The sequence below is a fragment of the Hibiscus syriacus genome, unplaced genomic scaffold (genome assembly GCF_006381635.1).
Source record: "Hibiscus syriacus cultivar Baekdansim isolate YM2019G1 unplaced genomic scaffold, ASM638163v2 tig00110467_pilon, whole genome shotgun sequence".
In the NCBI taxonomy this organism is placed as follows: domain Eukaryota; kingdom Viridiplantae; phylum Streptophyta; class Magnoliopsida; order Malvales; family Malvaceae; genus Hibiscus; species Hibiscus syriacus.
The window spans coordinates 808,868-820,177 of record NW_024062749.1 but is presented as its reverse complement, the minus strand read 5'-3'; the positions used below and the strand labels follow the sequence as shown (position 1 = coordinate 820,177).

General features: G+C 36.9%; 1 protein-coding gene and 1 pseudogene across 3 annotated transcripts in view; one reads left to right on the top strand and one right to left on the bottom strand.

The window, feature by feature from the left end:
- The first annotated feature begins 1,528 nt into the window (after positions 1 to 1,528).
- Positions 1,529 to 11,310, top strand: part of LOC120127394 — a 20,983-nt pseudogene continuing 11,201 nt past the window's right edge.
- Positions 5,215 to 11,310, bottom strand: part of LOC120127392 — a 32,654-nt gene continuing 26,558 nt past the window's right edge. Inside the window, exons 4-17 of one of the 3 annotated variants that reach the window (XM_039145307.1) lie at positions 10,729 to 11,188; positions 10,384 to 10,644; positions 10,101 to 10,280; positions 9,869 to 10,016; positions 9,333 to 9,667; positions 8,782 to 8,911; positions 8,432 to 8,560; positions 8,260 to 8,304; positions 7,163 to 7,242; positions 6,981 to 7,077; positions 6,786 to 6,875; positions 6,025 to 6,078; positions 5,489 to 5,554; positions 5,215 to 5,411 (exon numbers count right to left, since the gene is read on the bottom strand). In XM_039145307.1, the coding sequence (XP_039001238.1) occupies positions 5,259 to 5,411; positions 5,489 to 5,554; positions 6,025 to 6,078; positions 6,786 to 6,875; positions 6,981 to 7,077; positions 7,163 to 7,242; positions 8,260 to 8,304; positions 8,432 to 8,560; positions 8,782 to 8,911; positions 9,333 to 9,667; positions 9,869 to 10,016; positions 10,101 to 10,280; positions 10,384 to 10,644; positions 10,729 to 11,129 (2,169 nt within the window). In that variant the 5' untranslated portion in view covers positions 11,130 to 11,188 and the 3' untranslated portion in view covers positions 5,215 to 5,258. Of the gene's footprint in view, positions 5,412 to 5,488; positions 5,581 to 6,024; positions 6,079 to 6,488; positions 6,638 to 6,688; positions 6,695 to 6,785; positions 6,876 to 6,980; positions 7,078 to 7,162; positions 7,243 to 8,259; positions 8,305 to 8,431; positions 8,561 to 8,781; positions 8,912 to 9,332; positions 9,668 to 9,868; positions 10,017 to 10,100; positions 10,281 to 10,383; positions 10,645 to 10,728; positions 11,189 to 11,310 lie in introns of those variants that run through there. The other 2 variants (XM_039145308.1, XM_039145309.1) reach the window with 2 other exon arrangements.

The window sequence follows — 11,310 nt, the reverse complement described above, 5'->3', positions numbered from 1 at the left end:
GTTTACCATCATCATATGTCGTTTCTGTTAAATATTAAAACAATTCTAAATATAGTATATATTAAAATATTAATACATTTTTTCAGTATTTTTTCGTATATAAAATCAATATCAGCATCACTGTTTGTCCTCTGGATTCAACATATGCAGATTTACTTTGGAATAAACGGTGAAATGAGCTGGCAAGTGCCAACCAGGCAAAGTGGTAACAATCACGAGATTGAGAACCCGTGAGCTTTAATAGTTTGACATGTTTTTGAAAGTCAAAATCTGCGGCTTGAGAGTTGCAGGGCGTCAGCTCCATGATTGTCTCATCAAGATGAACTAACAGTGGCAGTAAAACAAGGAAAATGTGTTATGCCCATAATATATGATGTTTAGCACTAGCAGGACCCAGTCCAGTTACTTCGGTCAATATTTCAATCGAAGCAGAAGATTTGAACCAAGGAACACATGCAGAGGTTGTCTTTTGATATAATCTGTATGCTTGCAGCTCTGTGCTTGCTTCAACATCCGCTGCTCCAGGAGCACGGTAACATAAGCTAAGCACTAATATTGATCAAAGTTCCATCGAAAGTCCATCCATGTCCTAGCCTCTAAGAAAACACGACCCAGACCCACCACCACAAATGCTCGCCGAAATAGTTCTTGGATGGCTAGAGTACCGCCACAATCCCCATTAGGGAGCATAGGCTTTTCAAGCTCTTTTAGATTGTGATTTCCATCTAGCCACGAAACCGTGCAGTTGCGCGTCTGCATAGTAGTCTATGACAATGCCACACAAACAAACTCCAGCAGCAACAAAATACCAGATATTCAAAGGCTTATCAACCGAGTGCACCAAATACAGTGGAAGACAAATCTCAGTCAAGAATATCTGCAGAGTTCAATAACCATTTCATAATAGCTAAGTATCGAATTTGTTTCTTGCAAATTGCATCAAACACAACAAATCCAAGATATTTAAGCAACTTATTGAAACAAAATTTTCCAATTTTGATTTCAAAAAGAACTAAAATTGATAAAAGCAAAGATCTTTGAAGCACTGAAATTAGAGATTTACCTTTTAAGTTTCTGATTCACCCATGTTTGCTCAGAACACCGACTACTTGGTTCCCATAAAAATCTCATGCAAACTTGATCAATCATCCTAATAACACTAAAATCCTGATTATATATTTATAAATTATAGAATAACATGTTTATGTAACTATTACAGATATATTTATTTAATTTAAACGAACAAATATAAATACACATGATTTCAAAATTTAGATTTTTCCGAACAACGGTCGATCACATAAAAATAAATAAATAAATATACAGATTTGTCCATAAAGAAAACCCCGCTTGGAATTGAAGTGAAAAAAGAAGCTTTAACAGCAGAACCCTTAATATGGAAAGGAATTTGGAACAAGAAGTGGGCTTAATGTAGAGTTCATGTGGGCGTTCTAGCTCATACTTTCAAGAAAAGCCCAATCCAAAAAACTGGTAGCTCATACAAATATCGGGTCGGCTCATTTAGATTTCCGTCATCACCTCAGCTTTGGTCTTCAATTACCGAGCAGGGTGAATCCGAAAACCCAAAATCTCTGCATTTTACCCGCCGTCCCTGAGAAAGCAAAAAAAAAAAAAAAAAGACAAGCGATGTCGGCTAGATTGCTGAAGAAAGTCTTGAAAGAACAAGAACAAAAGAAACAACCCGTAATCGAGGAAGATGAGCAGGAGCTTCAGGAATCGGAGTCGCCAGATGCCGGCGCTGGTTCTTCAAAGAACCCTTTCGATCTCCTGAACGAAGGTGATGACGCCGACGAAGATAACTCTGATCAGGTTTAGCTCCTAAACCCACCCTTTATGAAGTATTGTTGTTTATTACGATTAAATCATTCATCGCGTTTAGCCAGGACTATCTGTGTAATTATTGTAAGGTTTATAAGTGTGTGTGTAAGTCCTTGTGCCCTGGAATATTTCATGGTCCAAGCTGATTGTTTTTGGCTTTGATGTTGTTTAAAATGTTTTAGAGAAAGGGTTATTGTTTGTTAAAATTTTAACGGGAAACCTTGATTTATCATGTGCTGGTTCCATTGTAATGATCAAGTGATGTCCTCTAAAGAGTGTAATATTGGCATTGGATGACTTTTGAATGCTTATGATTGATTCCAGCTGCAGGTATCTGCACCAGAAGTTGCCAATGAAACCTTGACCAAAAAACAAGAACCACCTTCGTTGAAAAATACTGCCAATTCAGCTTCCACATCGTCTAACAAATCAAAGAAAAAGAAGAAAAAGAAAGGCAAAGAGAGTTCTTTAAGTACAGATAAAAACGAAACACCTTTGGATGTGAATTTAGATGATTTATCTTTGGATTTTGAATCTTCTAGTCATCAGTCAGGTCGTAATAGACCCTTATCAGAAAATGTTAAGCATACTAAACCGTCTATATTACTTGTGGATCCTAAGTATTTGAACGTTGAGAATGAGCTGAGGAGAATATTTGGTTCTAAGGTGATTAAGTCTTTTGAGAAAAGCAATCAAAGTAGCAGTTCCAGACAGGTACGTGGTGGAAGACGGGGAAACCATCATATTAGGAAGACTGTTTTGATATCTCCATCTGACCATTGGCCTCGGTGGGATGGATCTCTGTCAATGGAATTTCTGGAAACTAAGGACGGGTATAATTACTTCAGGTAAAGACCTTTCAAAGTCTCTGGTTTTGCTATATCTTGCCTAACTGCTGATTACCTTACTGAGTGCATCTGTTTTTGTTTTTCTTCTCCTACTTTCAGTTTGTTACCAACTTGATAAATATTGATAGATAGCTATTCACGTATAGTATTTTATTTTTCTCACTTTTGCAATATTTACAGGAGTGTATATTTACAAAGAATTAAAACTAGGCGGTGCATTGGTGAATGTTTTCACATTAAGTGAAGTTTAATATCAAGTGTATTTGCTCACTCATAACTCTTTTCTTTTTTTTCTTTTTTTTTTGAAAATTGCTCACTTATAACTTAGTTAATGTTATGGTGATTGTTGCCTGTTGTATTTAGCTAAAATTGATTGTCAACTGTGTCTATTGGTTGTACTGTGTCTTAAATGATTTCTTCGTGTTTTGTAGATATACCCACTCCTCATCCTATGATCAAGCTCAGAGAGCGTTTGAAGCTGCTCAAGCTATTCATGACCTGAATGGCGTGGCAAGTGTTCTGATGTATCATCCTTATCATTTAGATTCGCTTATAACCATGGCAGATTATTTTAGATTTGTGGTGAGCATCAGATGTCTGGTGATGCTATTGCAAAGTGTTTGTATGCCTTGGAATGTGCTTGGCATCCTATGTTCACTCCCTTGCAGGGCAATTGCCAATTGAAGTTCAGTCATGACTCAAACAAGCCATTATTCAAAGCACTTTTCACTCACATGAAAAACATGGATAGACGAGGCTGTCATCGATCTGCTCTAGAAGTTTGTAAATTGTTGCTTGCACTTGATTCGGATGACCCAATGGGAGCTATGTTCTGCCTTGACTACTTTGCAGTGAGGGCAGGGAGTATGTTTGGTTGGAGTGGTTCTCTGAAGACTACAGAACTGATACGTCATTGTGGCTGTTGCCAAATTTTTCATACTCCCTTGCTGTTTGCCGGTTTTATCTTGAGCAAGAGGAATCCTCTGATAATACTTGTGTTGACACCGCAAAGGCTTCTTCGACTGATCTTATGAATCAGGCATTGATGCTCCATCCCACGGTCCTTAAGAAACTAGTAACCAAGGTTCCTTTAAAAGATCAGGCATGGACAAATATACTCAAAAATCCCTTTTTCAATTCAGATCAAATAGGGATCCCATCTGTGGATCACCTGATTAATATTTACGTAGAAAGAAATTATCTCATATGGAGGCTTCCTGATCTGCAAAAGTTACTTCGAAATGGTGCTTCCCTTGTAATTCAAACGCTGGAGCACAGGAAAAACGATGCTAAAGATTGGGCCTGCGTGAGAAAAGAAGCATTCCCATCTGAAAAAATGAGTAAGTATCTGGATTGGAATCTGTTGTTGCTTTGTTTCTTTCTTTTACTAGATTTCCTTGTCGCTGATATTTTACTGCAAGTTTCATGTTTGTTACATACTTAAGGCGTGCAATATTTGTGTTGGGGCGGAATATATAGATAAATCTGGTTGTAAATGAGTGGAATTTGCTGGCTTAACTAGATTGGTTGAGCTTTTTGTATATGTGGGAGTTCATTTGACAGTCCTTTTAACCCTGTGTCAGGTATGGTCATTTGTTGGTCCAGGACTTCTCCGACACAGTGCAAACTCTTCCTCCTGATAATCTGCACAACTTTATGGTTGACATGAGAGATGGTGCTCATATCGGGGGTCAGGTTGGCAATCCCCCCGCCGGTGTTCATGTTCCAGAACTACGTGATGTTGCTAATCGCAATCCATTGGCTGTCTTGTTTGAGTCACTGCTACCGTGGGTTAATTATGGAGGTCCAGAAGATGGCGTAGTTGATGAAAACCAAGTTAATGAGCAAGGTCAAGGCAATGAAGATCAGTGAGCTGTAATGTATCAAAAAGATTGCTGAGAACTTTCAGGCAAAATAATCCAGTTTTCAGTAATGTCTATGTCACATACAAGTTAAATTCTTTTATTAGTCCTTGTATTAATAGTAAGTCGTGGATTTAGTCTGTGTACTTCAATTTGGTCATTTTAGTTTTTATACTTCTCAAATTTTAAAGTTCTAATCTTAATTCAAAACGAAATTCTTAATCTATTAAGACAAATTTTGTTATTATTACATTTTTATGCGTTAGTTGAAGGTTTAATTCATATTTAGTCATAATGCGCTTGAGCCATTTGGTTCAGAACTAAAATGGATTGAATTAGTATTATGATTCAAAAATTGTAACAATATAATAAATTTAATAATTATTTTATAACACTAAAAAAAATCATTTTAACATAATTTACAAACCACTTTCGTATTTTACCCTTTGAATTTGTTACTTTTGGAAGGTTTTCATTATTTATAAAGGAACTAATATTTCATGCTGATGAGGCTTTGACTTATTGCCTAAGTAGTAGCCTTGAGAACTCTGAGATTTAAAGTTTCAAATCTCATAATGTGTGCATTTGATCCATATATATTCTAACGAGTTGTTCATATAAATTCTGGTTTGAGAGATGTAATGATCTACTTTAATGTACTCTGATTATAATTTCTCATCATCTGGTTACAGGGAAATGTATACAAATGTTAACCAAGCAAACTCTCCCAACGATATTTAAGAGCCTCATATGCCTTGGGGCAAGGAATAGCCTGAAGCTTGAGTCTTCCATCTACAATTGTTTCTGTAACTAAGCCCAACCTTACCAATGTACTCACCGCCTTGTTGACTGGCATTTCAACCTGCAGAAGTCATTTCGACCCGATGAGAACATAAACTATATTGCCAACATTGGCAGATATTTTTAAAATCCTGTTACCTTCTGTTTAAAGATGTCATATATGAATCTCTCACATCTGTCTCCAACTTGTTGGTAACAATTCGCCTGCAACTAGGATTGTTGTTAGTGATCTATGTAATGCATTGAGAACGAATAGACTTCCCTTCGATTTCATTCAAGAGACATGTTACTTGAACTCGAATACGAGTGTTGGACCCTGAGTATATTCGATTTTTTCTTTAATTTTTTTCTTCATGTATTTAGAGAGTTCTTGGAAGGTCACAGCTTGATACCCACATCCTAATCATGTCGAACATGAATACTTTGAGAAAAATAGGCAAACATTCCAAAAACCACAATTTGCAGGTAACCGAATCTCAAAGCATAATTTATGATCAACAGAACTAAGGCTAGGGGATGGTATGAGAACTGGACAAAATTAAGTTAGCTAAAGTGTAAGAGTTCATTTAACCATAGATTAAGAACTAATGATTACTATGTCTGTGCTAGGACAACAATGAGGCATCTTTATCGGAGACATTTTAGCCATCAGAAATAGGATGTAAGGTACAAACCTGGCCATTCTCCGTGTTAAGCAGGATAGCATAGGTTAAAATGGCTTCCTTGTACTGCAGATAGTGGAGGCAGACGAGAAAAGAGACAAAAAACAAGAAAGAGCAAAATTATGTGATATTAAACATAACAGATGGATTGAACAAAAATATTAATTTTGTTAAGGAATTTATAACTCCTTCAGAATAAGTTTTCAAAGTGTTGTCTGTCGATAGCTGGCGGACCTCTCAACACATCCTACTATTGTATTCTTGAGATGTCTATGCTTCATTTTAGCCTCGAGATTTTGCTTCCACCCAGCCAAGAGCCCAATGGGTCTTCCGGGAGATATCTAGGAAATGGGAGCACTTGCACCCAGGAAACTTATGAGTTGCACTTGATAGGATTTGAACCCATGTCCTATGGATATAAGACATGCTTTAAGAAGAGACTGAATGGGCACTCGAAGGAGTAGGAGGCAAAATCTGGAAGCTAAAACAAGGCACAAATATCTTGGGAAAATAATGCATACCAAACATGTTGAGAGGGCATCGACTTCCAGCAGGTGACACTTTGAAGACTTCTTCCGAAGGAGTCAGAAATCCTCAACTAATTCCAACAAAAGGGATGGAACTCCTATATTATTCTTTGTTCAATGGAAGAATCATGAATACTATGTTTAAACTCTAAAGTCTAAATTCGGGGGAGGGGAAGGGCGTAAAAAACAAGAAATTATGTACTTATTATTATCCTTTTGCAAAAATAAATAAGCAGATCTTCTCACCTGCTGCTGTTCGGAAGCATCCAAAAGAAAATGAACTGAGCCAAAGCCACTTGCCAAGGTTTTCTCATAAAGGGTCTTGTTAACCAATAACTGTGGAAAGTGATTCCTTTAAGAAGTTGTTTGAAACTTAAAAACGGGTATAATTTCCCAAAGTAATTTTTCCCAGTACTGCATAGAAATTTTTTTATAACTTACCTGATACCTATCCCACGTCTGTTTATAACCCAAGGCCACACGTGACACATATATTATTAGAGCAATGATTGCAACAGCGTCAAGAAATATTGCTGATCTGTAACAAAAAGAAAAGTGAACTAACATTTCAAATGGAACTAATTTTTTATAAATAAAAAAACACATTAAAATAAGGGGCATACGGGGAAGCTAAAATGTCCTCGAATTTGTAGTTTATCAAGAATGCTGAAAGCCCCAATATTGTGGCTATATCTAATCGTACCTACAAGTCAAATTCCTCAATGTCAGTCCATAGGTTATGCAAATTAATCTTGTAGTTGAATACAAGTTGGCTTAACTAGGTAACCACGAGCTATGTCCAGTCATTCCAATCCACCTTCATGCCTTAGTAATTCGAGGATATATTTTTTTTCAAAGTATGCTATAAATGTTAAAAATACTGTAATATAAGGATATATTTATAGTGATAAACTCTTTGTAGCTTAATGACGCATCCAGAACTATATATTATACATATCAATCGAAGTCTTGTGAGTCCAGGAGCCAATAAATTTTACCAGTCAACAGCTTGGTCCATGGGGAATTCAATAGACTAAAGAAATGATGTCTGTGGAACAAATAGAGTATATTTCTGGTAAATCATTGCAAAGTGTGCGTTTCATTGATTGAATCAGTTAGACACATCAATAAAATACCATGAGAGTAAGCTACGATTAACAAGGACTGCAAATTTTTAATACTTTTAAATAAGGTTTTTATATGTTGAACAAACGTATCTTCCGGTGAATGTTAGAATTAGTTGATATTAAGCATCCAACTCAATACCAATGGGAAATAGGTGGAGAGGCCCCTTAGAATAGAAGACCACAGGAGGGAACCTTAAATAGATTGACGCTTGTGCACTTTTTTAATGAAACCTAAGAGTAACTTAATAAATGATGATATTACATCACTTAACAATCCATGCTGAGAAAAATATAAGAACACTCCCCTGACATGTAGCTCAACAAGGGCCAATATGAGGTTAACATCGCACAAGGTTGGTAAGAAGAACCAAGCACACCTGTGCTCTAATTACATGTTAATAATCCAACCTAAAGCCAATTGAGAATATGTGAAGAGACCGAACTTGAATATAAGACCGTAATAGATGTGAGATAACACAATTTAACATTTGTTGTCCATATTACTTCAGTTGATTATGTTTAGGGGATGTCAATGATGAGCAGAGATGCTAAAATCCAAAAAAAAAACATGGATATAATTAACTTAATCATACCGTGTCTATAATACGAAAAGACAGTTTTTTGTGAGGAAAAACAACCTGCAAATAATTAGACAACAAAATGAAAATTCAAAAGCCTGTAAATGAAGCATCATGACAACATTAACAAAAAAAACATACGATGTGTAAGAGAATTGACAAACATTGAGATGTTAGGAATATTTACTGGTAAATCCGGAATAGGAATTCTCTCATAGATCTTTAACTGTAGTACTTGAGCCTCAAAGTTATCTTCAATATCTCCGTCAGCAAAATCCTTTGTATAAAGCAAAATCAGCTCTCCAAATGCTGGCTCCTGACAAGAAAAGGCATCAAAGTTTTACAAGCAACATTAATTATGAAACTTCTAGAAACAAAATATCAGCCACCATCATTTTTACAATTAAATGATCCATGCATACAACTCGGAAAATAGTTAAATCAAAGAATGAAATTTTAACATCCATTCACAATGTATCAATTACTGTATAACATAAGCAAAGGAAAATGATTAACCGTTCAAAATGGAAACAATACCTGGAGGATTGATTGTGAAAGGAGAATGGAAACAGAAGTTTTCAACATTTTCCAAACATCATTACCACAATATTTCCTTGTGGCCGGTCTCCAAATATCACTGAGGGAGATCCTCGATAAAAATGTTGGCCTGAATGAAAATTTGCTTTCATTACTAAGTAAGAAAGCTGTCTTAGATATAACCTTCATAAATCACATCAAGTCATTGTACAAAGCACGTTAAAAGATGAAGTCATGTCGGATCAATTCGATTCATAGCTTTGTTTTTTACCTTCTTTTCAATCTGTGGTTTATTTATCAGCACATTTCGATGACACTTTAGGTTTCTCGTGAATATTTAGTATTTTTACCTTTTAGAAAAAATAAGTATTTGTTAAAGGAACAACCAATAACCTAAACAATGAAAGTACCCGAAAAAAAGGTAAGACCAAATTATCTCAACCCTTCCTATCATATCCTGTCCATGAACGGCAAACATGAAGCATTAGATGCACAATATTGAAGAAAAACTTCTCACATGTAAAGAGCACAAAAAGTTTGGCATAACATACCTCAAATAAGGTTCAGAAAAACTACCATCACTGTCAAGCTGAAATGGTGTTTCTGGTGTAGGAGCTATAAACCCAACTCTTGCAAGCAACTTCCTTAAAAGCCTGCCACGGGGTCCAGTGGCTGACAGAAATCCTTCATAGCGACTAACTGCTCTCTGTGCTGCCAACCAGATTGGAAGATCGCGATCTGATAGTTGGTCAACCCCTAGGGGGTTTTCAGAATTTTTTTCATCATTAAGATATGACTGTTGAAAGAGAGACATCTCCTCAAGCCAAAGCTTCAATCTCCTAACCCAGTCTCCTGCTTCGTCTTTCTGATCAGAATCTTTGAAAGCCTGTCCTAGAGTAATAAAAATGAAGATTGTCAAACTGAATAATATATTACTCAATTCAGGAGTTAAAAAACTAAAAGATAAAAACATAGACACCTTGAAGGGTCACTTAAAGGGTATCAGTACAATCTATACCATTCAGAGACCTCGTTACCGTGCATTAGCTTTTTAATTTTGGAAAGTCATCTAGGAAAGGGGAATTACCTCATTGAGGTTATAAGTAATCCATTTGCCAACTTTCCCCAATGGTTTTGATATAAAGGAGAAAATTCCTCGCAGGAGTCTGGATTGCAAATAATCCAGCTTTTCAACAATCATTAGACCCTTCTGCCTCTCAGTTGCATATCCCCGCCTGTAAGAAAGAAGTCATTCCGAATCCAACAACTTCACTAGTGAAAGCTTGTAGAAAGTACATGCAAATACACACACTAACTACCGGAATATTATCGCATTGGATTCGGATGCTTTCTTCCAGTCCACATATATCGGCAAAGTAAGGAGATAGTCGGTGTTCAAGGCATTTGTCAACATCAAATCCCTAACTGATAGTTCTTCAAACTGAGCGTCATTAAGAAGTTGCATAAAAGATCTTTGGAAACGAGTAGCCACTGCAACTCTACAAATGTTTTTTGCATTAAAGTATTAATTTAACTAAAAGATTGACTAAAAAGCAATTAGTAATAAACTCATAATTCTGTGGTCGAATTTATGACACTTGCCTGGGCTGATTCTCGGAAATTCTCCTGACATTTTTAGCTGAAGAATTTAGAAAATTCCTCAAGTCCAGACCGTAATTGAACAACGTATCAGATTCGATGCTATCCCCGGTGAAATTCGAGCTTTCACCGTTAGCTACAACTTCCGATTCTGAAACGGACACTTGCTCGCTATTACTCTCTATGGAATGAAGATAGTAATAATCAGATCGCATTTGCTCCAAAATGTCTTTGTGTTCGGCATGAAGGATAGAATCCAAACATCTGCAATTATTTACACCGTAAAGAGAAATACCAAAGCTGAACGAAGTAACAACAAATCGTTCCGGGGGGCGAGGGGGAACTTACGATGCGAGGAGGCGAAATTGACGAGCATCCTCTTCTCGAGAATCGAATAGTCTCGAAACAACAGCATCCAAGAGCTCCGCCTTGGAAACCGGTATGTATTTCTGTCTAGACACTTGAATTCTATAAATTCCCGGCTTTTCTTCTTCGTCGTCGTCGTCGTTTTCATTTTTTAACCTCGGAACAACATCGTCGGTATCGCTGAGAATTGAATTAGCGTTTTTTCTGGATTCTAACGGCTCAGTTGATATGGCCCGGAATCCCAGAGGCACACCGGGAACCTTGAGAGTGGCTACGGTCCGTAATAAACGGTAAGAATCGAGTGAACGAGCACCAGATAAACGACGCCGTTTTAAGGTCGATGATAGAGCGGTGACGCTGGTTTGAGTTTGCCAAGATGACATCAGAGCAGGGAGAAAATTTTTGAAGGCTCTCGCGGGCTTTTCAGTTGTAGTTTATTTTATTATAATTAAGTTGGGTAATAGCCAATATGGGCAGTGGTGGTCGGGAACGAGGAGGGAGGAAAGTTATTGGGATAAGGAAACCGAGGGCCGATAAGAGCTCGGCCGGTTGGCCCAGTATTTT